The 24,306-nt window shown below is 40.0% G+C and overlaps 1 protein-coding gene across 4 annotated transcripts in view; it reads right to left on the bottom strand.

Moving 5' to 3' along the window:
* The window catches only part of LOC124401762 (protein quaking-like), a 75,420-nt gene that overhangs the window by 5,316 nt on the left and 45,798 nt on the right, over window positions 1-24,306 (bottom strand). Inside the window, exons 4-7 of one of the 4 annotated variants that reach the window (XM_046874219.1) lie at window positions 23,815-23,958; window positions 3,987-4,074; window positions 3,153-3,434; window positions 1,110-2,314 (exon numbers count right to left, since the gene is read on the bottom strand). In XM_046874219.1, coding sequence (XP_046730175.1) covers window positions 2,211-2,314; window positions 3,153-3,434; window positions 3,987-4,074; window positions 23,815-23,958 — 618 coding nt within the window. In that variant the 3' untranslated portion in view covers window positions 1,110-2,210. Of the gene's footprint in view, window positions 1-1,109; window positions 2,315-3,152; window positions 3,459-3,986; window positions 4,075-23,814; window positions 23,959-24,306 lie in introns of those variants that run through there. The other 3 variants (XM_046874203.1, XM_046874229.1, XM_046874211.1) reach the window with 3 other exon arrangements.

Below are 24,306 nucleotides of genomic sequence, written 5' to 3'. Positions count from 1 at the left end.
TAAAAAAAAGACAAGTTAAGGCACAAATAATACTTGTTCTTTTTTGAAAGTAGCATATCAAAAGTGGAAAAAACAATTTCATTCCAAGTGGTGGATCCATGCTTGAATAGTGTGATGGACATTAGTGACAAGTACGCATATTCTCACACACACACAAAAAAAGAGAGAGAAATAGAAAAAGAGAGAAAGAGAGAAAGTGAAAGAGCGAGCGAGAGAGAGAGAGAGAGAGAGAGAGAGAGAGAGAGAGAGAGAGAGAGAGAGAAGCTTTACTATTCACAAAATCCTGCATTGAAGCAACAGGGAAGTTCACCTCCAGTTCTACACTTAAATATAATACTGATAAACTCACTCTCTGAGCAAAGGCACAGAGGAGATGACAGTGCGTAGGCACATGTGCAGTAGTAATAATAAAAAAAAAAAGATTTAAGATTTAAGTGATTAGTAAAGCAAGCTCCTTGACATTTACTCTCTTTTCTCCTAAAACCAGAAAACATAGCAGTCAGTAAACAGTTCTGTCATATACACTCTATCTATCTATACAAATGCACACACCACATACATACATATATATATATATATATATATATATATATATATATATATATATATATATATATATATATATATATATATATAGGGCATTGGGCACAGATAGAATATTGAGCCTCTTTGGGCAGAGGGGTGGCCAGTGTAAACAAAACAGTAATACATTATATCCGACTGACTACTGACTGCTAGGCTTGAGTTTTAAATCATTAACACTCAAGAAATAACAAGGCCGCTGTGAAACGAAAGCGCACGTGTGTTAACACTCAGATCGGATGAGGGGCTCAGTAAGGATCCTTCGAAAGCACTTTTAGCCTTTCGTGGGGAAAGCCACACCTAAAGAATAAACGGAAGGGAATGTGAAATTAGTGCCAGGAGTGTCTGTCCTCAAGAAGCAACACACACACACACACACACACACACACACACACACACACACACACACACACTACAATTCCACACGTCACCAAAGCCATAGTAGGGCAGTCTGTGCCCTAGACCTTGGAGAAGCAGAGATGATGGATTTGGTCACTGCATGCATAAGGCTATATTTTTATACATACATACATACATACATACATACATACATACATATATATATTTGTGCAGGTAGTCCCTGAGTTCAGATGGTTTGACTTACGATTTTTTGATCTTCAGATAACAATAGTGATACGGAACGGAGCAATTGTAAAATATAAATTTAAGCGTGCCATTTTAAATCTTTGTATGATACATTGGGATGCTGCCAGAATATACACATCTCCCGCCTTGTGATATGCCTTACTCCGATATCACCGGTCCACAGAGTTCAATTGTCTCGGTGTTAGAGCACCTTTTTTTTTTGTTACTGGTGTTTCAAAGCACAATTTTCTCCGTCACCGGACACTGAAACAGAGAGCGTCCTGCTCCGTCCGCCCAATGACACATTCATATTTACTGTTAAGTTTATACATTGTGGTGGCGTAAATTGCTCTGTTTTTTGCTAAATGATGTACTCTAATTTGTTAAATTAGTAACAAATGACAGTATATTACCCAATACTGATCACTATTTTTTAAGACTTTTTGACTTCAATTTACAATGGGGTCATCAGAACGTCTCTCCATCATGAGTCGGGGACTACCACTCTCTCTCTCTCTATATATATATATATATATATATTTATTTTACTCCTTGGAACTCATTGCCACAGAACACCATCAAACAGCTGAGCGAGTAGAACTGTAGAACTGGAACAGGTCTGACTTTTAGAATAATCCCACCATTTCAAAGAATGACTCACAAAACAGCCTCTTTGTCTGACCCCCACTGTCCCCTCACCGTCTTCATGTCACCTCACCTGGTGCACCCGTGCCAAGAGGGAGAGCATCCAGAGAGGGTTTGCAGCAGTTTGGGGCTCAGTGCTTTTTTTTTTTTTCCCTCATTATGGTACACACAGTTTCAACACATGACATTAAATAAAAAAACAAAAAAACAAAAACAGGCTTCAGGTTGCAGACAAGACAAACAGTGAACGGCTGGGGAGCAGAGGCTCCTGGAACAGGGGGGGTGCTTTCCAGTCAGTCCAATAAGATGAGTGTTTGCTGGGGGTGGGTGAGGGTGTCGAAGGGTGTGTATAGGGTGAGTGAAGGTCAGAAAACAGGGATGAGGGGAGTGGGTCTGCTTTAAAAAGGAGGCCGACCGGTTGGCTCTGCACGCTGCACAGTGATGGGAAAGTGACAGGTCTGAAAGCCCAGGTACAGCGGCAGCTCTTCGGCCTTTGAGGATGCTGTATAGGTGTACACAAGAGAGAAGACATGGATGAAATCGTCCACTCTCCTCCCTCCACAACATTCCTCACCTCCTTCGCTGTATCAATGAAGTGCCTTCATGATCAAACCAAAACACCAATACTACTTTAATCAGGTCTCTATAGCGCTACTGTACTGGGCTTAGAACAATTGAAGCAGTCAGCTTGATCTTGGAAGAAAAAAAAGGGCTGCTTTACTATACAGAGATTAAACCTTGTTTCTGGTTTATCTCATTGGACACGCTGATCTTGCCTCACGGATGAACTTTTTTTTTTTGTCATTTCTCAACTTAACTCTGTGCCTCTGGGAGCAGCCTGTGTTAAACTGGCAGGATGCTGTTTGTAACTTGATACTCATAATCGGCTTTTCTCAAGTGCCTTAATGAAGCCATAGAGCTGGTGGACAGGGCCTTTGAGAGTAAGGAAGAGAGAGAGGGAGCGTGTGAAAGAGGAGGGAGGGGGGAGAAAGAGTAAGGGTGAAAAGCAAACAAGGTCCCTCTCTCATAATTCATATTAAGCCAAAAGAGCACTTAGCAGCCCAAACATTTATGCCACATTTCTTTAATATATGTTATTTTTTGCGCTGAATGAAGACTAACATAAACTGAGTAAAAAGGGACGGGGTTTGTTATATTACTGATCATTTTAAAGTGATGGGAAATGGGTGGATGACAGGCAATATTTGCAGAGGAGGTGGGGGGGTGTGGGGAGGTTGGGTTTTAAGAAGAGTGACGCAGGAGTATGGTAGGTGCTGCGCTCCACTGCCCAAATGGGTGTTGATGGGGTGGCATGCTAGGGCACTCACAGGTGTGCTTACCTAACACGCCACTGGAGTCGATGGGGTACTCAAGGATGGACGTGGCTGGTGCCAGTGTGTATGGGTAATCATAGGGCGTGGCATAAATCAGGCCAGCTGACTCCGGTCCAGGAGGCACCAGGGTGGCGGCAGCATGGGCGTGGGCCGAACCGTTGGGCACGACAGTCTGGATCTGCCGAATTAGTGGCATGATGGTGGGGCCAGCAGGTGCTGGAGTGCGCAGGGTGGCCTGGGGCAACACTGGTGCTGGTCCGCTGATGATGCGAGGGGCCTGGGCACTCGCTGCAAGAGAGAAGGCAAGGGCAGCTGCAGTGAACGGAGGGAATGTAGAGGGTGAGGAAAAGAGAGAAGAAAAAGGAGAGACAAAACAAGAGTTAGTGTTAGCCATGAGCTATACATGGCACATAAGGCATGCCAGCATGAGCAGCCAGACTTCAGTTAGTTTCAGGGAGGAGGAAACCAATTCATTTTTACCTGTGCCACAGCTACAGCATTACAACTCCTCAAGGGTGGCACTTCAACAGCAGCATTTGCGAAAGCAGCATAGCAAAGAGCCAAAAAATGCAATGTTCAGTGACTTTTTTTTTTACTGCATACCCTTTTTTTTTAGTGTTTGCAAGCTTTTGCATTCGCACAGCTCTCTGTGGCAATTTCAAATCAAACGAGTGAGCTTTGTTGAGTGCTCTTATCTGAGAATCAGGGTTATCTGAGAGTGCAGTGTTGGGCATTAGTAAAAGCTGGGATCATACAGGCCTTTTACAATGCTGGCATTGTTGTGAAAAAAAACCCCTGTGTTAGAAATAAATCCCTGTAGAGAGATGAGGAGGTCCTTACGTGATTTAATGTTGGCATCCCTGTAGGTGCCGTTTAGAATGGCCAGTTCCATCAACTGCATCTTCTTCAGACTGTCTTCTCCCTCAGCCTGGCAAAAACACAAAGGAGTGACAATTAAATTACAGCCACACACACACACACACACACACACACACACACACACACACACACACACACACACACACACACACACACACACATTTTACATGGGAAATCAGTAGTAATACAGCTCAGAAGATTGAATGTAAACACAAGCTGGAGTTCTGAAAAGCATGACCCAGAATGATTTGGAATCCTCCATCCATCAAGATGAGATACTAGATCATTGTCCATGGAATGACTGGAATATTCAAGAGAATGACGGGTTCACAATCAGTTATTTTAAACAGCGCTGGCCCATTTTGACGGATAAATTATACAACTGTATGACAGGTTGACGTGGTCAAGCACCAGCTGCAGACAGAGATGTGATGGATCGAATGCATGATGACTCTTACCTGTGACTGTTCACTGCGAGTTTACTTAGGTGTGCTTTGTTTGTACTTTAAAGGAAAAATGCTGTGAACCACAGAAAGGGGAAGCACTGACAGAGGTCACACAGACACACACAAAACATATAAATCCAGAGCAAGAACTTGGAAAGTGTTGTTGAATTTTACTGAGGCAAAAGCACCGAAAAATATAAGACTGTTTTATTTATCTTTTTTCATTGAGGTGTTGAAAGCACACTAAACAGCGCTAGTTGGGAAAATAAAATGAGACCTGAAACTCAAAGTCCGCCTGTCTTTTGAGTCGTTCTTCACAAACGCGAGGTTCTACAACCTCATTAATGCATTTTATTACAACTCATTACAACAGGACAAACAATCTACAGCCAACAAGGAAAACTAACATGGGGGAAATAAATCTGTAAATGAGAGCAACTCCGTAACGCATCGCTAATGAACAAACCCCGAGACTGTGATAACATAAAGGATACAAGATGGAATGATGTGAAAAGCAAACATTAAATTGGAAAATACAACGAACCCACCCCACTCTTTCTCACCCAAACACACACACACACACACACACACACACACACACACACACACACACACACCTCTGAGTTATTAAATGTTGACTACGCATGCAATTATCAATATATGAAACTATTTTCACTTGGAATGGAGTGTATCGAAACCCAATTAAAATGTAATTTGAGTAGAAATATATTTGATATTCCTACATATCTAATCTGTGTGGCTGGAATGGTGGCATAGAAAAAAAAACAAACAAGAAACCTCAGTTTCATTATTCCTTTTTCATACCACATCACAGCTCTGTTTGATGTCTCTCAGGCCCGCTACAGCAATTAACTGGGCAAGTGTAATGCATTGCGACTTCAATCCGTCTTCGTCTTTGATTTCTCTGAGTCCTCTCCAGATGAAAACAGAGAAGGAGAAATGTATTTTGTGGCCTGTCAGCTCGTCGTTGCAGAGCTCTTCCAAGGTCCCAGAACACTCCCCCTGCTCGGGCTATGTCTAAATATCAATACTTTATTAAGTCAAGAGGATCATGATGAATCGGTGGGAGGGGGGGTGCTCAGGGAGAACTGTTATAAATCATTCTCTGTCTTTATGTAATCAGCCTAATGGACAATGTCCTTGAGAGACCTCCAGGGCTTGCTGGCTGCTTCACTCAGTGTTACAGTGGACCACTTACACACTCGGATTTATGAGTGTGAGCAGGAAAGTTCAGGAATTTCGTTGACCGTGAACTACATGGAGGTAAGCATTTAGAGCTTTAGATACCAAATTATAAGTAACACAATTTGCTTATAAAAATAGCACGGGACTAGTTTTGGAACATAACGTTTTTGTAATTTATACAATATCCTGCCATGCAATTAAGAAATAGAGAAATAAAGAATAAAGAAAGATTTTTATATGTTACCTGGCTGGAATCAGCACAATCATGCAGTATTAGCTATGTGCCAGTGAGAGGAGCTGTGCCATCATAGCATTGTCACTTATGAACACTGTGAATAGACCCAGGTTGCTTCTCTCTCTCTCTCTCTCTCTCTCTCTCTCTCTCTCACACACACACACACACACACACACACACACACACACACACACACACACACACACGCACACGCACACACGCACACACAGAAAACCACCCTCCCACACATACATACACATGCAAGTCACTTTCTGGCACTTTCTGCCCAAATGTCTTTTATTCACACACAACTTGAACCTGAGCTCCCAAACGAATCCAGCACAGAAGTGAAGAGACAGCTGTGGAGCAAATCCTCTAGTTCACACTGTGATTTATTCCACTTTTCTTCCACAAGGCTCCATCCATTTTTCACTCTTCGAATAATAAAAAAACATTTTCTTCCTTCGTGCTCGTGCTGGCTCTTATCTCTCGCTCTGCTTGTCTCTTTACTGCAGAAAGTGAGTCAGTTGTCAGTTCGGCACACACCTTAGTAATATATCACGGACCTTCTGACTCTTGCTCACGCATCCACTGTTCTCTCTATCCATCTACGGTGTCCAGCAATTAACTTTTTCCTTTGACTTTTCACTCCTCTGTGCACATTCTGCCTCCTTCTCCATCTCTTTGCTCTCACACTTTCTCTGTGACAAAAGTGCCCAGGGCCTTCCTGCACGCAAAAACTGTGCAATCGTGCCAGACAAAGCTGCACAAAGCTAAATTGATTATGCTAGTGTGTATGTGTGTGTGTATGTGCTTCCTGATGCTTGCAGCAAACATCAATATGGTCGATCTCAGTTTAATATAAAGAATGCTCTAAGATGCCAAAGCCACTAAATCTTATTCTCGGTTTTTCCGCCAGGCGCCGCCGGGGTTCGCGCCGCCTGTCTTTTGTTGTGTGGAGCACTGAAGTATTTTCAAAAAGCACAATACAAATCTCAGGCTGTGCAGAAACTTTGTCAGAACGCCCCCAGCAACTAGGCAACACAAAACGACTGCCCGAAAACTGCCAAAATCTGTCAGACAGCTCACGGCAACTAGTGAACAGAAAAAGTGATGTAACAGCAACCAAACAGGGCCGGGTTTTCCTGAACACCTGCTGGCAAAATGAATAGATCTTATATATGAAACACTGCGATTCATGTTCTCTTTATCGTTGCGCTATTAAAACAGTAGGATATTATGATATTATAGTATAATCGATGTGCCGCAAGATAGTATACAGTGAAGGAATACACATAAAGTTGTGAAATCTTGGGTGCTTAAAATTTTCAATACATATATTTTTATAGGAATCTAATAAAGACATATGCATTTCTCAGCCAGAGCGAACATATAGTAGCTGACGACCTTTGGATAATGAATGAAAAATCCAGAGATTTATTAGAGTGAGAGGGGGAAACTGGAGCACTTACAGTGGGGCTACGTTGCAGTTCGGCTGCACTGGAATGCTTTTAATGTTTGTCTGCATAGAGGAATCACTCTGGAGCTATTCAGGCTGGGACCATAATGACCTTTGGAGTACAAAGCCTGCCTGCCTAACTCTCCATCACCAGCTGTCAGGCTCTGACTCCGAGCTCTTCTCTTCTCTCTCTCTCTCTCTCTCTCTCTCTCTCTCCTCATTCAACCACAACAGGTTGCACAACCATTTAATTATTATTTGTTTTCAGCAATCTTCTACATATACAAATAAACATATATACCTATAGTATATCATCCTCAGCGTTTTAGTGTACAGTAATTCATCTTTTGTTTTACTTGTCACATTTATGGCATCGGTGTTCAACTGCTCAGAATACATTCTACACAGTGTGGCGTATCTTCACTTACATAACTGAAAGGAGCAAATGGATTGGTAAGTAATGGCACAGTTCCTCTTCCGTGCAGACCAGATCAATGAATTGACATACCAAGTCCAACAAACTGAGGTAGTTAATGCACCTGAATAATATTTATTCTAATAGTAATAACTTTATTCTAATAATTATCTATTTTAATAGTAAAATCTGTTTGGCATCTACCAGAAGTGCAAAATGTAGCAGTCGTGCAAAAGTACAGATAAATATATGGCATATTTATAGCAAGTGATATATATGTAAACATATGTAAAGTGAATAAATATAAAGTCAGTAACAGTGCAGTGATGTGTGGACATCAATTTAGAATACAGGAATGGTTCTGAGGCTATGGCATTAAAGAGTAATGTGCAAAAGTGAAGGTTAAAAAATTATGGCATTTAAAATTTAGCAGCTAAATAACCAGTCGACTATATATATATATATATATATATATATATATATATATATATATATATATATATATATATATATATATATATACAGTACAGACCAAAAGTTTGGACACACCTTCTCATTCAAAGAGTTTTCTTTATTTTCATGACTATGAAAATTGTAGAGTCACACTGAAGGCATCAAGGGCTATTTGACCAAGAAGGAGAGTGATGGGGTGCTGCACCAGATGACCTGGCCCCCACAGTCACCGGACCTGAACCCAATCGAGATGGTTTAGGGGTGAGCTGGACTGCAGAGTGAAGGCATAGGGCCAACAAGTGCCAAGCATCTCTCAGGGAACTCCTTCAAGACTGTTGGTAGACCATTTCAGGTGACTACCTTTTGAAGCTCATCAAGAGAATGCCAAGAGTGTGCAAAACAGTAATCAAAGCAAAAGGTGGCTACTTTGAAGAACTAGAATATGACATTTTTCAGTTGTTTTACACTTTTTTGTTATATATATATATTATATATATAATTCCATATATAATTCCACATGTGTTAATTCATAGTTTTGATGCCTTCAGTGTGAATCTACAATTTTCATAGTCATGAAAATAAAGAAAACTCTTTGAATGAGAAGGTGTGTCCAAACTTTTGGTCTGTACTGTATATACATGCAGACATAGATTGTGCAATATAGATTTTCCCTGGTTGTCTTTGACCCTTAAGAAAAAAAAAATCACAATCAGTGGTGACTTTTTGTTAATGAACTCAAAATACTCCCAAGTTACCTTGATACAAAGTGAGAGTGCAGTGGGACGGTAACTAAACGAGGGTGTGACTTGCAAGTGGTATTAGTTAATAATCTGTTAAAAACTCCAAAATTATAGGATCACCTCTTATTGGGGAGAAAAAGACTATTTATTCTTTTGGACTATTTACAGGTAGTCCCCAAGTTAAGACGGTTCGACACGATTTTTCCGCCGCTTTTCCATTCACCCACCGCCACATACATATATACTGTATAGTTTATACAGTACAGGTCTGTAAATTGCTCTTTTTTGCTAAAGAATATTAATCAGTATTGGGTAGTATACTGAAATTGGTAAAAAATAAAAAAAATTTACAGTGTACTACCTCATACTGATCACCATTCTTTAAGACTCCTGGGCTATGTCTTGACTTATATCGACTATGAGGTCATTGTAACCCATCTCCATCATTAGTCGGGGGAATACCTGTATTTTATTGTGGAGAAAAAGACTGGACTATTTATAAGTAATGCCTTGTACTAGTTTGAATGTTGGCATGTCTGGAAATACAATATAATCTGAGTAAACTTTTTTGGAGGTTGTGGCTGTGTAATATGTAGAGTGAATGAAATTGTTGCAACATTTTTTTAAGGTTTTATCTTCACTTTTAAGATGCAGTATAAGAAGCAGCTGTTCCTTTATTTAAACTGAGAAAAAAACACTTTAGTTGACACTGTGTGACTGCTGAAAGAGTGTGGCGGATGTGGTAACAGAAGAAGTATTGAGTTGGTCATTGTGGTCCTTTGAGTTTTGTGTTTGTGCTAAATTGTTAGCTTTAAGCCACTAGCTTAGAGTTCTGAGATTGATGGCTCTTCAGTACATTTTTGCTTTCATAATTCATTACTGAATTAGATTTTTTGTTCATTTTTTTATTGTCCTGAACCCAGGACAAGAAGCCAACTGCTTAGAACTTAGAAAATAGGGTTTAAACATGATCCAATTTGGAACATCTTCCAGCTTGATCTTATTATACGTGGGATCATGTTATTAGTATGCAATAATTTTTTGAAGTCAGTGATGCAAGTTGCCTATGCTTTGATTGATGGAGACTGAAAGACAGCACAGTACTGTGATTGGCTGAGTACGATTCATCAGGACATGGGCTGGAGTGAATGGAAACAGGATAGCAAAGATTTAAGAGCTAATACTGAATCCACACACACACACACACACACACACACACACACACACACACACACACACACACATCATATAGCCACCTCATCCTATCTCCAGCCCTTCCTGTCTCTGCACAGTGCTTCTCCAGTGTAATCCTCAGCTGATATTCCCCTGATCTCCTCCGCCCTGAGATCTTAGAGAAATAATCATGACGTTATGCGCCAAAGGAATTCAGGTGGAAAGAAGAAATGCAGAGAAAGTTTCCACTGCAGCTGCAGAAACCTAACTCAATGCATCCTTGCGATACACTGAAAAAAAAGACAGATTTCCAGTTTCTTACCCTCTCTTACACACAGACAGAGAGAGGAGAAAGAGAAAGAAAGAAAGAAAGAAAGAGAAAGAGAGAGTGTAAAAAATGCTCTTTATTATGTTTCGGGAGGAACTTAGCAAGCAGGTTTGGGTCCACATGTCCCCTTTAGTCAGAAAGATTCACTGCAAATCAATATAAAGGTATTCCGGCTGATCTCCTTGATCTTATCATGATCCTGATAGAAACGGTCACTCTTGAAGGTAACAATGTCTCCTTTCACAGAGCACGAGGGCTAAATGATTCATGTGTCATTCATAGTCACCAGCCTCGTTAAACACCTATGCTAGGTTGTGGAGTGACATGTTATATGGCCTTGCTCCTGGACCATCATCCAAACACTAAATGAGGGACTACAGTTCCAGAGACCCTGTCAGTACCGTTAGGTATGCACACAACATTCAATTTATGTGTTTGTGAACAACTGCATCATTTATTTCAATTCGACTTGCAGCACGTCTCATAACAGGGCAGTTTAACTTGCTAACTGAAGAGAAGCAAATCTTCTGTCTGATGTTGAAAATCCCTGGCGCGTAAACAACGGAAAGAAAATGTGAGTAATCTGATGTCTAGGAAATGCCCAAAGATAATGAGGCAACACTAATACATGTCTGATTTAAATTGCCCATTAGCACTGAAGTATGGAGTTCATTTAGTGCCAGCGGAATTAAACAAAATTACAAGAACTGCAAGCAAAATATTAAGTACCCGAATCTTAAATAATGTCACAAATAAAAACTTCCTCTCTTTACTATTCTTTTCCCCATGATTTATTTTTTCCCTTTGCTTCAGAGCGAGTGGGCATTGGGGAAAAATGTACACCTTAATTCAATTCAGTTCAGTTCGGTTTAATTCAATTCAATTCAATTCAATTCAATTCGCTTTCATTTGTAGACCACTTTTAACAATAGACATATAAGTGCATAAGTTTAGTGCCTATAAGTTTGTTCCTTATGATGAGTTTATCCCTAATTAGCGAGCCAGTGGCGACTGTGGCAAGGAAAAAACTTTAGATCCTTGAGAGGCACCAGACTCAAAAGCGAACCCATCGTCATTTGGGTGACACAGAACATCAATTCGTGCCTTACACCTTACATATCTATTTGTTCAACGTTTTTTTTTCTGGCTTCAAGCAAATGGCATTTTACCCAACATAAATCTGTATGACCACAAATATGGACACCTACCCATCACACAAGTTTGTGTCTTTGACTTTAATTGAGTGAAATTAAGAGGCCTGAACATGTTCCAACATGACAATGCCTCTGTGCATGAAAGGAGCGCCATGAACACATGGTTTACCAAGTTTGGATTAAAGAACTTTAGGGACCAGTACAAAGCCATGATGACCAACCAACTTAAAACATTTAGGATGATTATTTCAACCAGGTTTGAAAATCTAATGCAAAGCCTTCACTGAAGAGTGGGGCTCATTGTGCCAGCAAAACGGGACTAAATACAGAATAGGACGTTCAACAACCAAGAGGAGGTGGTATCTTAGTGATTAAGGCATTGGATTTTAGATCTGAAGGTCATGAGGTAAAATCCAGCCACACCAATCTGCCACTCCAGAGCAAGGCCTCTTTAACCCTATAGCTGTTCAGTTATACGAATGAGATAAATCCAAGTCTTTCTGGATAAGGGCGTCTGCCAAATGCTGTAAATATAAATGTAACAAGCTTATATGAGTGGGATTTGTCAGGTTTCCACATTCCTTCAGCAATATATCACAGCAGAATGATCTAAAGTGCTAGGCGGGGGGCATTAATTACAATAAAAAGCTCAGCTTATCTAAATATGATAATATATATACATTCTGTGTCAAAATGAGCTACAGTCTGTGAGATGATTAGTCACCAATATTCATGGTCATATGAGAGTCTTGAATCTCTCTCTATTCACGATTCATATTTTTCGAACATATAACAGGACCAGAATCACGTATAAGCCCAGGCACTAATGTTAGAAGTATAGCAGCCGTCATACACACAGTACAAAAACACGCAGACAGGAGGACTGGTTATGCCAAAATCTCCACAGGTGTGAAACACTATGTGAATTCTTCTTTCTTGTGTCTAGTGTTCATGACTGAAGAAACACAATCATCCTGACCACAATAAAGATCTCACACACACAAACAAATTAATGTTTTATTAACAGCACTCTAATGTAACTACACAGATAATATGCTTCTGAGCACTTTGTAGAACCCAGCTAAAGTGACATGATTAGGTGTTAAACATCTACTAACATCTACACTATATAGACAAACGTTTGTGGACACCTGACTTTTGTATGATTTGTATGTGCTTTTTGAACATCTCATTTTACAGTTACTCCCTGTTTTGTGTTCAAATATCCTCCACTCTTCTTGGAAAATGCTCCACTAAATTTTGGAGTGTGGTTGTGGAGATTTATGCTCATTTAAGGGCTGAAACAGGTTTGGGTCTCCTAGTTCAAGTGAAGGATAATAAATTCTAATACATTTAAAGACGTTCTATGCAACTGTGTGCCTTTTTGATTAAAGTTTGGCAAAAACCCACATGTGGCTGGAAAAGTCAGGTGTCCCAATACTTTTGTCCAGATAGCATATTAATTCATGTTTGAAACATTTGAACATAATGCAGTTGTAAGTTATTTAGTTTATTTATTGTGTATTGTAAAAGTATGTTGTGTTAAATAATCCCCATTATAACCCCTTTTCAACAAAACGTAAGTAAATTATAAAGTTCTACTGAAAAAAAAAGACAGCAAGAGCAGAAAAAAACTGTTTAATAGAGAAAGGAGACTATGTTTTGTTATTATTATTTGCAACATCAAATTATAATCCACAGAAGCCCCTGAGTTCTATTTATTACTCAACCGAAGGAGTGTGTATTGTCTGCCTGAACAATACAAGACGGCTGAGAGCATAAACCTTTCTATATGCCTTGTGCATCACACACACACACACACACACACACACACACACACACACACACACACAATTAAAATGAGACCAGCAAACAGGGAAACAGCCTTTCCTGCCTGTGGGGAGCATGACTCAATTCTGTCACAACTACACAGGATAGGGAAGAGAGAAAGAAAAAGCAGGAGAAGGAGAAGAAATGGGAAGAAGAAATGGGAAGAATTGGGAATTGTGCTTACCTGGTTAGCTAATTAGTGTGATTCTGTGTCTGAGGCACCCACTAGCAGGCCACTGAGGGAGGACCTTCAAGGGCCTGGCCTTTAATACTAAGCACATATGTGTTAATGGTTCGGATAGAAGTGTCCCTTTTGAGTGTGTATCGGGAGTCTCCGCCTCGGTTAGAGTGTATTTCTACAGGGACGGGCAATACGACTGACAGCAGCGTGGATGTAGACACCACCCTACTATGATTAGATTTTCGGCGGTGTGGGTTTTCTTTTACAGAACCTATAACAATTTATTTTATACTACAGTTATTTTACACAGTTTCATAAAAAAGAATTATATTAGTACAGCTGTCACTTTAATACCTTCCCTATTTGCTGTTTCTTCACTCGTCTTTTCACTCCTGTAAAATGATGTGCTAAAGTTCCAAGGTCATCTTCAGTATTTGAGTAAATGTACTTCGTTACTGTACTTAAGTCATTTTTTGGCTACTTTCTAGTTTTACTGAGTATCAAAGCAACTTTTACTTTCTACTCAACTACATTTATTATTCAATATATATACTTTTTACTCCACATTTTTAAATGGACAATGAGTGTCACTAATTATATTTGGTAGCTCAGTAGTTAAGGTGCTGGGTTACTGATTGGAAGGTCGGGGAGTTCAAGCCCCGGTATTGCCAAGCTGCCACTCTTGGGCCCCTGAACAAGGCCCTTAACCCTCTGTGCTCCAGGGGTGCTGTATCATAGCCGACCCTGCACTCTGACCCCAGCTTCTAAGGAAACTTTCACTGTGCTGTAATGTATATGTGATGAATCAAGTCTATTCTATACTAATTTTGCACCTCTGTCGTAGATTTGATGTCATTAAAGCTCAACACTCCCCTACCCGCATCTGCTGCCTGTGAGGGACTTTTTTAGCACAGCTGGTCTTATTTTCAAATCAGATACTCTAATACTGTTACTCAAGTCTTACTCAAGGACTTAACAAGGGAATAACTTGTAATGTTTTGCAGGAAGGTATCTAGTTGTCACAGTGTAGGGAATCACCTGCACAAAATGTAAGAAGGATAAGAACGAGGAGAAGGTTGCATACATCAAACCGGCTTAGAACTGAGGAAACTACTGGAGAGCGAGAGAGAGAAAGAGAGTGAGAGAAGGAAATAATCATTATAAGCTAGCTAACTGCTCACTGGACTGACAGCCAAGGAAACTTAAAACATAATCTCTCCCTTTCCTCCCTTTTATAAATTCACACTCTCAAAAAGAAAAATGCTCCAGATGGTCCAGTCCTCTCTAAATATAATAACATGCCCTTATTTCCTCTTTCCTCGTAAAAGCCAGCCTCTAAAGCAAAAATATATGCACGAGAAGTGCCACGACACGTCTGCTGGTCACAAAGTCAAAAACATTACAAAGAAATGAAAAGAAAAAAAAAATAGGAAAAAGAAAAGAAAGAGAGGAATGGAAAAAGAGCTCTTTGACATCACACAGATGGAATCCTCTCATCTTTCCAGCAGGACCAGAAGCCAAAAGCTGTCTCACACACACACACACACACACACACACACACACACACACACGCACACAAACGCACACTCAGAAGCAGATCTGAGTCAATTAGGCCTGCAAAAATGCATGGCATCTTATAGAATATTCCACCCAAAATTCAAAATCTCAGCAAGAGACAAAGCCTGTCCCCGTCTGAATGAAAAGCATTGTGATATAAACGGATAACGATCTGACAGAAGGATGTGAAAATGCTGAGAAATTGCTGTCTTTCATGAAAATAGCTAAGGACAAATTTCGATCAAATGAAGGGCTGCTGTTCTATATAATTTCTTCCTGTTGTTACAGCTTTTAGAGACAGCTTTATATGTGATGATGCAACAAAAAAAAGAAGAAGAACATACCCTTTGGATTTAAATGTTTAGAAAACGGAGATCTGGAGCAAACGATTTGGTCAAAAGAAATCTTTCTCATCTTTCCTTCATGTGCTTTTGAGTTCTCGAGAGAAAGAGAGAGAGTCAAAATTGTGATTTTAATCAGCTATCTACTGAAAACAGTCGAAAATCAGTGGGAGGCATTAATCAAGTACCTCTATACTTTTATAATGAATAATATGTAAATTGTTTTAATTGATAGTCTCTTATGAGACCACAGAAAACCCTTGGTTCTTATAAGAGTTTCTATAGAGCAAAGTGTACTCACTCCATGTGTGCCTGTAACAAAAGAAATCTCTCTCTTAAAAAAGGAATGATGTGCAGGAAAATTAAACATTGAATCAGTACATTTATAAAATAGTCGTTTTTTAATAGATCGATATTTTTATACTTATAATTGGAATTTTTAAAAAAAAAAATTTTTTTTTTTTTACTATTTTTATATTTGAACAGGATATTTGTACTTGTACTCAAGTGCAGAAATGGTGTGCTTCGTCCACCACTCAGCAAAACAGACCCATTTCAGGTGCGTCAGTGCTTTTAGTTGGAGCTAAGATTCACTCTGCAGAACTAGGTAGGGACTCATCATTCAGACCTCTCAAAAGGTGGACAGATAGTGGGGTTTACTGGTACCAATTGCTAAGCTGGATCTTACTTTCGATAACCAATTAATAAACCGAAAGGACATTATAGATACTGGATAATAAAAAAACAAACATAACACTCCATGTAAAATAGTACTAAACTTTATTACAAAAAAGTACTGAATCATGAATATTAATGATGTATTAATTAATATATATAATTATATAATCCATAAATTATAAAAATAATATAGTGCCCTCCGTGCAGCGCACAGTCTCACGTGTTCAAACAAACAGCGCGAGTGTCAGCAATTCACCTCTAGAGGCCGCTCTCATGATGACAGCAGAGATTCTTAGCCACTCCAGAAACAAACACAAGCCGGAAAAACGACTGGTATGAATTTGTGCGGATAGCCAATAGTTCCAGCAATAAACTTTTGCTGAGAATGAATCTGCAAAACCGATGAATCGGTCGACTTCTGGTCTTTTCATAATTATAAGTCTGCCACTGTACACAACGACAACAGAGTTGAAATGAAGCAAGCGAGATGTGAATAATGATGCTTTAAAAATAGTTCTGGATAAATGTAAATGTAATAAATATATCTGGCTCTTTGGTTGTTCAGCAATGCAGAAGAATTGGGAACTGTCAAAAGCCTAAGAATGGCACCACACAGTTTTGTGGTCAGAAGAAAAAGCTGTTCAGCATTCGGCAGAGACGAAGTGGTGTATTAGAGGCTCTGATGGATGTCAGACTGGACGTGTCCTGAACAGGTGCCTCCGTTTCAACTGGTGACATTTTGTTTGTGTGTTGCCTGGGGCAGCCTTGTGTTCCACATCACCTCCACACAACTGTGCAGCTGATTCCGTCTTCTATTCCCATGCGCTGGGTTATATGGGTTATTCAGCAAATGCAGGACCAAAGAGAAGTATGAGGGTGTATGAATGTAAATCATTGAGTGAGCGTTATGTGGTCCTTGTTACCAGAGCAAAGTGAGTTTGTAAAAAGTGGCCTTGGCTGCAGGATTAAAGAACTTCTGTCTCGTGCTCATATAAACTTATACTTGAAAGATGGTGTAAGAGCCTCTTAACAGGTCTCCAAGGCAATGCATTCTCTAAGGTTGCGTCAAAGAATGCTTTCATGCCCCGGTGAAACTCTGCTATACTTACTTAGGTTGCAAAACACGACACGTTACTCAATAGCGTAGACTTACGAGACGGAAAGAAAAGGTGTGTACATTACCATGGTTCGAGATACGCTGTAATAAGGTAGAGGAGTAATAAGTAGAGGAGAAAGAGAGAGAGAGAGAGAGAGAGAGAGAGAGAGAGAGAGAGAGAAAGCGAAAGCCAGGGAAAGGAAGGGAACCCCACTGGGAGCATTATATCCAGCCCTACAGGAGCTGAAAGCTCAGCTCAGGATTTCCACACTTCACTTGTAAACAAAAGGCCTTTTGATGCTCCTCAGCCTCAAAGACCTGGATGACTACTCAATCATGTGACCAGAAAGAAGAAGTGCCTGCTGTTCACGCGTCTACCAGAGACCTACACCAAGTCACGGACACCGAATTGAGCATATTTTCCCACAGGTGTTGAGAAGGAACGTGGAATTGTTATGCAAAAATCACAGCTGTGAATCAGAAACAATATATACATATTTATCGTCTGCTGTTCTTCTGAATGCAAAGCCTATATCTTAACAAAAATGCACATTTTAGCTTAAATTAAGACAAAAAAAAAAAAAAAACAACCCACTCACTTTTTAGAGTTAGTCTAAAAATGCATATATACCCAAGGTTGCAAAGACAGAAAATTCCTAGTAAACTTCTGGAAACTTTCTATGGGAACTTTTCCATGTTGAAAACTATGCAAATTTATGCGAATTCATTTGAAATTTGGGGAAATTTGTATAAACTGTATCATATACAAACATAAATAAAAACATGTTCTTTGGTCATAAGCTATCATTCATGCAAACTAATACAGATTTTTTAATCAGATTTAAAAAAAAAAATCTAAACATTTTTACAAAAGAAAGTTTTAAACATAAATGTATGTAATATTTATGTCATTTAAATGAATACTCCCCAAGATGATTATTTTTTTTTTTTTACTTTTTTTGTGTGATGATTTAAGAAATGTTGTGTGTTATGTAATGAAGGAATGCATAGTACATAGTAATGCACAGTGCATGTGCATTTTCCCCCCCTTCATTTCTGTTTACTTCAAAAATGTGCAACTGGAAGATTCTATCACCAAAACAAGTGCAAACATACTTGGCAATAAAGCTCTTTCTGATTCTGATGTAGGGGGTGTGGCCTCAGAAGCCCTGCAGTGCTGTGTGCATGTGATTATTGAATGTGCAAGGTAGAAATTCAGGAATATATATTTTTTTTTTTACTAAAATTATCCTGCAAAATGTTCCCCAACTACATTTAAGTTTTCTTTTATAGGCTAAATTCTTTTAGGCATTTGTTAATTCCTAATTTATTCCCATTAATTCCCATATATTCCTGTTAATTCCCTTTGAATGTTTCCAGTCTTGAAAATTCCCAGAATTTTGCATCCCTAGTTATAACCCATATAATCAAAACTTTTTATTGAAAACTAATTTATTAAAATACCAAACCAAATATCTTGATTCATCCTGTTTCTATAAACCAATTTGTATTCTTAATTTTTGTCGTAATTTAGAAAAAACACACACACACACACACACACACACACACACACACACACACACACACACACACACACACAGTCCATTTCCAGTCAGAGACGCAGGGGCCATGTTGAAAGAGAGGCTCCCTGCCTGGGCAGCTGGGCTGAGCACTCAGAGAAGCAGCAAGCGGCACAAAAACATGTCATGCAAGAGGGAGCCTATTGTGCTGCACAGAGAACAGATGGGAACTCCCACAAACCACTGGGCCCTTTATTTCTCCATTCAGCTGCACTCATAAACAACACACCTTGCTGCAAAACAGCAACAGCGGCGCCTTTTGCCCACAGGAGGAACTTTTTCTCATTTTACATCCACTTGTCAGAGAGAGGGGAGAATTTGTAGGTTTATTCTTGCATTTGCGCAAGCATACTTGGAACATGATTAAGACAGGAATCCCCAAGTTGAAGTCTAGAGCGCTCCATCCAGATACACGGCTTGTTACATGTGTCCTCTGGCTGGAAGGGGATCTGTTAGGCTCGTGTAATGCTCCAAATCCAATACAGTGGGAAAAAAAACAGGTGAACATGTTTTATTGTGTTTTTAAAAGTGTGTTTGGTAAGAGGGGAAGACAGGAGACAGCGATGTTCTGAAATGAGGCCTAAAAATCTGATGCAACGACTAGGTGGAAAACACACAGTAATATCCACTGGTTCCCTCGAGGTCACTAGAACTGGTGTAAAATTGCTGAGCACAAGCACTGTTAACTGAACCAGGAAGACCTGTGTGATTGACATGCTGTGGTTGGCTCTTAGGGATAATCCACAGCTCCTCTGTTCACTGTTCTCCAGTGTCCTTCATTCTCTGACAGCCGATGGTCAGTGTGTTTGCGGCGGCGTTTGCGAATTGCTCTTGCAACCTTCTTGGCCTTCCATTTTAAATTCCGCTTTATCTTCAGCAATGACAATTAAAGCTGTCTCTATCTGTCCTGATTGAAGCTTGGAGCCACAGCAAGGAGGCTGATGGACAGAACTTTAATTAAAGTAGCCCCTTCAGCAATGACCATTTAGAGCTGGCTTGGTCTGGACTAACATCAGGGAGAGCTGGCAGGTTTGCAAACAGACCAGCAGCTTATATTCTTAATAGTAATTAGCATGTTTTTTCCCCCCTGAAGATTGTTTCTCCAGGATGTGAGTGCAATTGCAAGCCAGAGTTGCATCCCTCATTCCGTAAAATAAGGTCACCCAAATCAGTGTCACACTACTGTGAAGAAAGATAAATCACCAGGACCTCTGTAGCAGCTAAGTAGATTTCTGTATCATTCTTAGCGCAGTGGCCAAGAAATGGAGTCCTGTGGTATTTCAAACTTACAAAGTACTTAGAACAAAGTATTCCTGAAATACTAAAAAGGCGCATGTCCTAAAAGCATTATAACCTTGGACTCCCAGCTTCAAAGTCCTGCAGGGGCTCGGAAGGTGAACCAGGTTGAACGTGGCCGACGCATTTAACTGCAACTTTGTTGCGAAAGATTAGTGTCGTGTGCACGAACGCATGTAAGTGTGCTTGCATGAACTGCTGCTTCTGTCAGCACAATCAAATGTGATTGTCTGCAGCAAGGCGTTTTGTATTTTCGTCACAAAGCCATTGATGATAATTGCTTTTGACTGAGTTACCAGCATCCCGCTGACCACCGCACTCCTGTCAGCACCGAGCCTACTGCAGAAACATGATTTCTGATTACAAGGGTATTTATGATGATGATGATAATGACAGCTGGATTGGATGACGTAAGCCCTATCACTCGGTGTGAACAGGTAGACCACGTACCCCCCCACTGGCTAAACTTGTCTTTTTCTCTCAGCCCACGAGTGGTACACTGAAACACTGTTTTCCAGTAGCCCGACAGCTAAGTATTGGCACAACAGGACCTCTGCTAATGTGTGTCATTAAAGAAAGCACATTTCCCACAAGGGCTGTCGTCATTGGGTTGCCTCATTTGCCTGCCTGGGAGCACAGCTAGGAGATCCAGTACCATGGAACTCCTTCAATCTGTATGTAAATTTCAGTGGGGATTATGGCGTGCACTTGATGAGCTAGAGCAGAACACTGGCAGCTCTTAGTGCAAACAGAGAGAGAGAGAGAGAGAGAGAGAGAGAGAGAGAGAGAGAGAGAAACAGACTCTTTTTTATCTCCTTCTCTGAGAGGAGCCTCTGGAAGCCAGGGGCAAAAATCACTGTTGTCCATATATACTATAAAGGCACTGATAAAAACTGAGGACCACCCAAGAGTATGTTGTTCTCATTAAAAAAGAAAGCATTGTAATTATTAAGAGTTCAAGGGTGAGAACAGGGAGCCGAAAGAAGACAATGATGAGGAGAGAGGAGAGCCGAGGAAAGCAGAACTAGCCCAAAAGAAAGAAACATGGAGACAAAATAACCTGGTAGACCTGGTAAGGGTCTTTCCTTAGTTAATAATTATTCCAAGATCCTTCCAGCTTGTTGGAATTAAAAGTTCAAAGCTAAAAAAACCCTAAATGATACATCAAGTTAGGTTTGATCTTTAGCTGCTGCACAATGAGGCAGATTTCACCACACCACAGCCATCAAACACTGCCTGAATACAGCAGGGTTCTGCATTCAATAGCAGCAGACTCAGAAAGTTAAGAAAACCAAGAGTTAAATATTTGTTCACCGTAGCCCAACTATGTACCACAAAAGGCAATATTCATTTATTTAATCACTTTCAGTAATTACTGTACTGCTTCCTTACACCCCCATCACACACACACACACACACACACACACACACACACACACACACACACACACACACACAAACACACAAACACACTGACATGCTTTTGAAACCAGAAAACCCTGTGCAGAAATGAGGAGATCTTGAAACCAAAAGTTACCCAGACTCAGGATGAAACTGGGAAACCTTGTACACTGTCTGGCTACAAGTATACGGACACTGTTGTCCGTAGACGCAAACTGTTGCCACAAAGCTCAAAAAACACACTTGTCTACAATGCATGTGTCCACTGTAGAACTAAAGATTTTACTGAAATATGCTACATATTACACTAAACGGACAAAAGTATTGTGACACCTGACTTTTCCACCCATATGTGTTTTTTCTCCCCAAACTGTTGCACAAACAAAGTTTGAGACATACAGTTGTAAAGGACATCTTTGGATGCGGTAGCATTAAGGTTTCGCTTAACCAGGAGACCCAAACCTGTCCCAGCTTGACAATGCTCCTGTGCTCAATACGAGCTCCCTGAGTTCCATGTGCTATAGAGCTCTGAACTCATTGAACACCTTTGGGATGAATTGGGACACTGATTGCTTCCCAGGCCTCCTCACTTCACTTACATCAGTACCTGACTTTACTAACACTCTTATGAGTGGATAAGGAACATTCTCCACAAGGACACTCCAAAATGTAGTGAAACATCTTCCCAGAAAAGTGCAGGTTATTATAACAGAAAATGGGGACTAAATGTGAAATGGGATGTTCAAAAAGCACATATGAATCTTATGGTCAGGTGTCCACAAACATTTGTCTATATAGTTTACTTTAGGATATGTAGTGTAGCTGTGAGGTGGCGCTGCTACCCATTTTACCCACACAAGGTATCTGATTTGTCTGTATTTAGCTTAGATAGTAGGGCAATTTTGTTTAAATCCATGTTAATAAATACAATTAACTTTAGTTATATTTATTAAAAAACTAATAAAAAGTCACAGTGTAGTCCTGGTGGGTGGAGCTTGATCAGTGTTGCTGGATATAAGATCATAAGTTAATGATATAGTGTAGCAGTACTGCTGTTGTGAACTTCACCAAAACTTATGTTAATTCATTTAAGTCTACATACTAATAGTGGGTCTGGAGGCAGCCAGGTGCTCCAGTGTGTTAAACCCTGTAGTCTTGTGTTCCTTATTAATGCCTTGCAGCTAATGTAATCAACATCGCAGACTCCTGGTCATGCCCTAGCTGTTAGCAGAGGCCCAGTAGCTTTGAATTCGTCAATGGCAGCTCGTGTAATCCAATAACCGTGACCTACATGAAGCAACTAATACATTACATGACCTCAGCCTGACGTGCCATGTGACTTAAAATAAGTCATGATAGCACATTTCAAGGTTATTTTAATTATATATTTTAAAGCACTTAATGTAGTATATTATTGGACATACATATGTGTTATTTTAGAGACCCGAGCAACACAAGGAAGAAAGTTCTTGCACTGTGCAATGTCCGTAACAGCAAGCTACTCAAATGCAGCAGCACCAGCGAGGAGCACTTCCACTTTCTTGGGCGTGATGAGAGTCAATTTCATTTCCTACTTATCAAGAGACAAGACAGCGAATAGAAACAAAAAGAGGAATTGCGGAGTTGCTAAAACACACATACGTCCGTTTGACGCACAACTCGAAGAGGCAAAAAAAAAGCTGTCGAAAGACTTATTTGCTTGGATAAAGTTGACGCTTGGGATGATCGGCTACTCTGTTGCAGAATACGGTGGAATGCCAAGTAGTGCAATCATTGATAATCTGTTTTGAAGGGCAGACACTTTGGTGATTTGATGATGCCATTCTGAATGAAATGAATACTTCAATAACCACTCAAAGGCCTGAAGAAACCGGTCCAGGCAGGAGACGCAATAAACTCTCACATGTATACAGATACACACAGTCTGAATCAAAATGCACAGACATTTACTTTACTTTACATAAATATATCTCCTTATGCCCAAACCTTTTTAATTACTATAAAACTTTATTAATAGCACTGTCAAAAAAAACAAAAAACGAATTTCCTATCACCCACTTTTGTCCACAATGTGATTGTGTGTCTTGTCTTATGACACTACACTGTCACTCTGACACATTTGTTTCAGTGGTCAAAAATAAATACACTATGCAGTTTTTTTTGGAACAGGGAGGAAAGTCACAAGCTGTAGCAGGAAGTGATTTGAAGTGAGCCACTTACCGCAGGCACCAGCAACTTGTTGACTTCCTCCACGGCTCGTTTGAGCTTGATCTCAGCACGATTCTGAGCATCTTCTACCGTGATCAGAACGTGCAGGTCTTCATTCAGGTGTTCCCAGTTGGGCTTGCCCCTGTTCTGCTCCTCCTGGAAACAACAACAAAAACAAAAAAAAAGCCAGGGCGGTTAATTAACTGTCTCGTGAATTGCATTGTGCAATGGATACACTACGTATGAATCACTGGAAGCTGAGTAAGATAAATAAACTGAACAAAGAGGAAAATAAAAGTCTTTAGGTTAGATGACAGAAGTAGAGTAATTGTAAATTTATAGATAAAAGCCAAGATCACAATAGCATTGTTTGCTGTTTAAACTTTAACATCCTGCACTGTACTAAACTCCTAGAACTCGACTGCTCAACACCGAAACAATGTACATTGTTTTCACTTCTCCAGGCGAACCAGCAAGAATGCGACAGGAAAGGACATGGAAATA

Source organism: Silurus meridionalis, chromosome 2 (assembly GCF_014805685.1).
Source record: "Silurus meridionalis isolate SWU-2019-XX chromosome 2, ASM1480568v1, whole genome shotgun sequence".
NCBI lineage: Eukaryota > Metazoa > Chordata > Actinopteri > Siluriformes > Siluridae > Silurus > Silurus meridionalis.
Note: the sequence above shows the minus strand (reverse complement) of the source record. Positions and strands in the feature narration are given on the sequence as shown.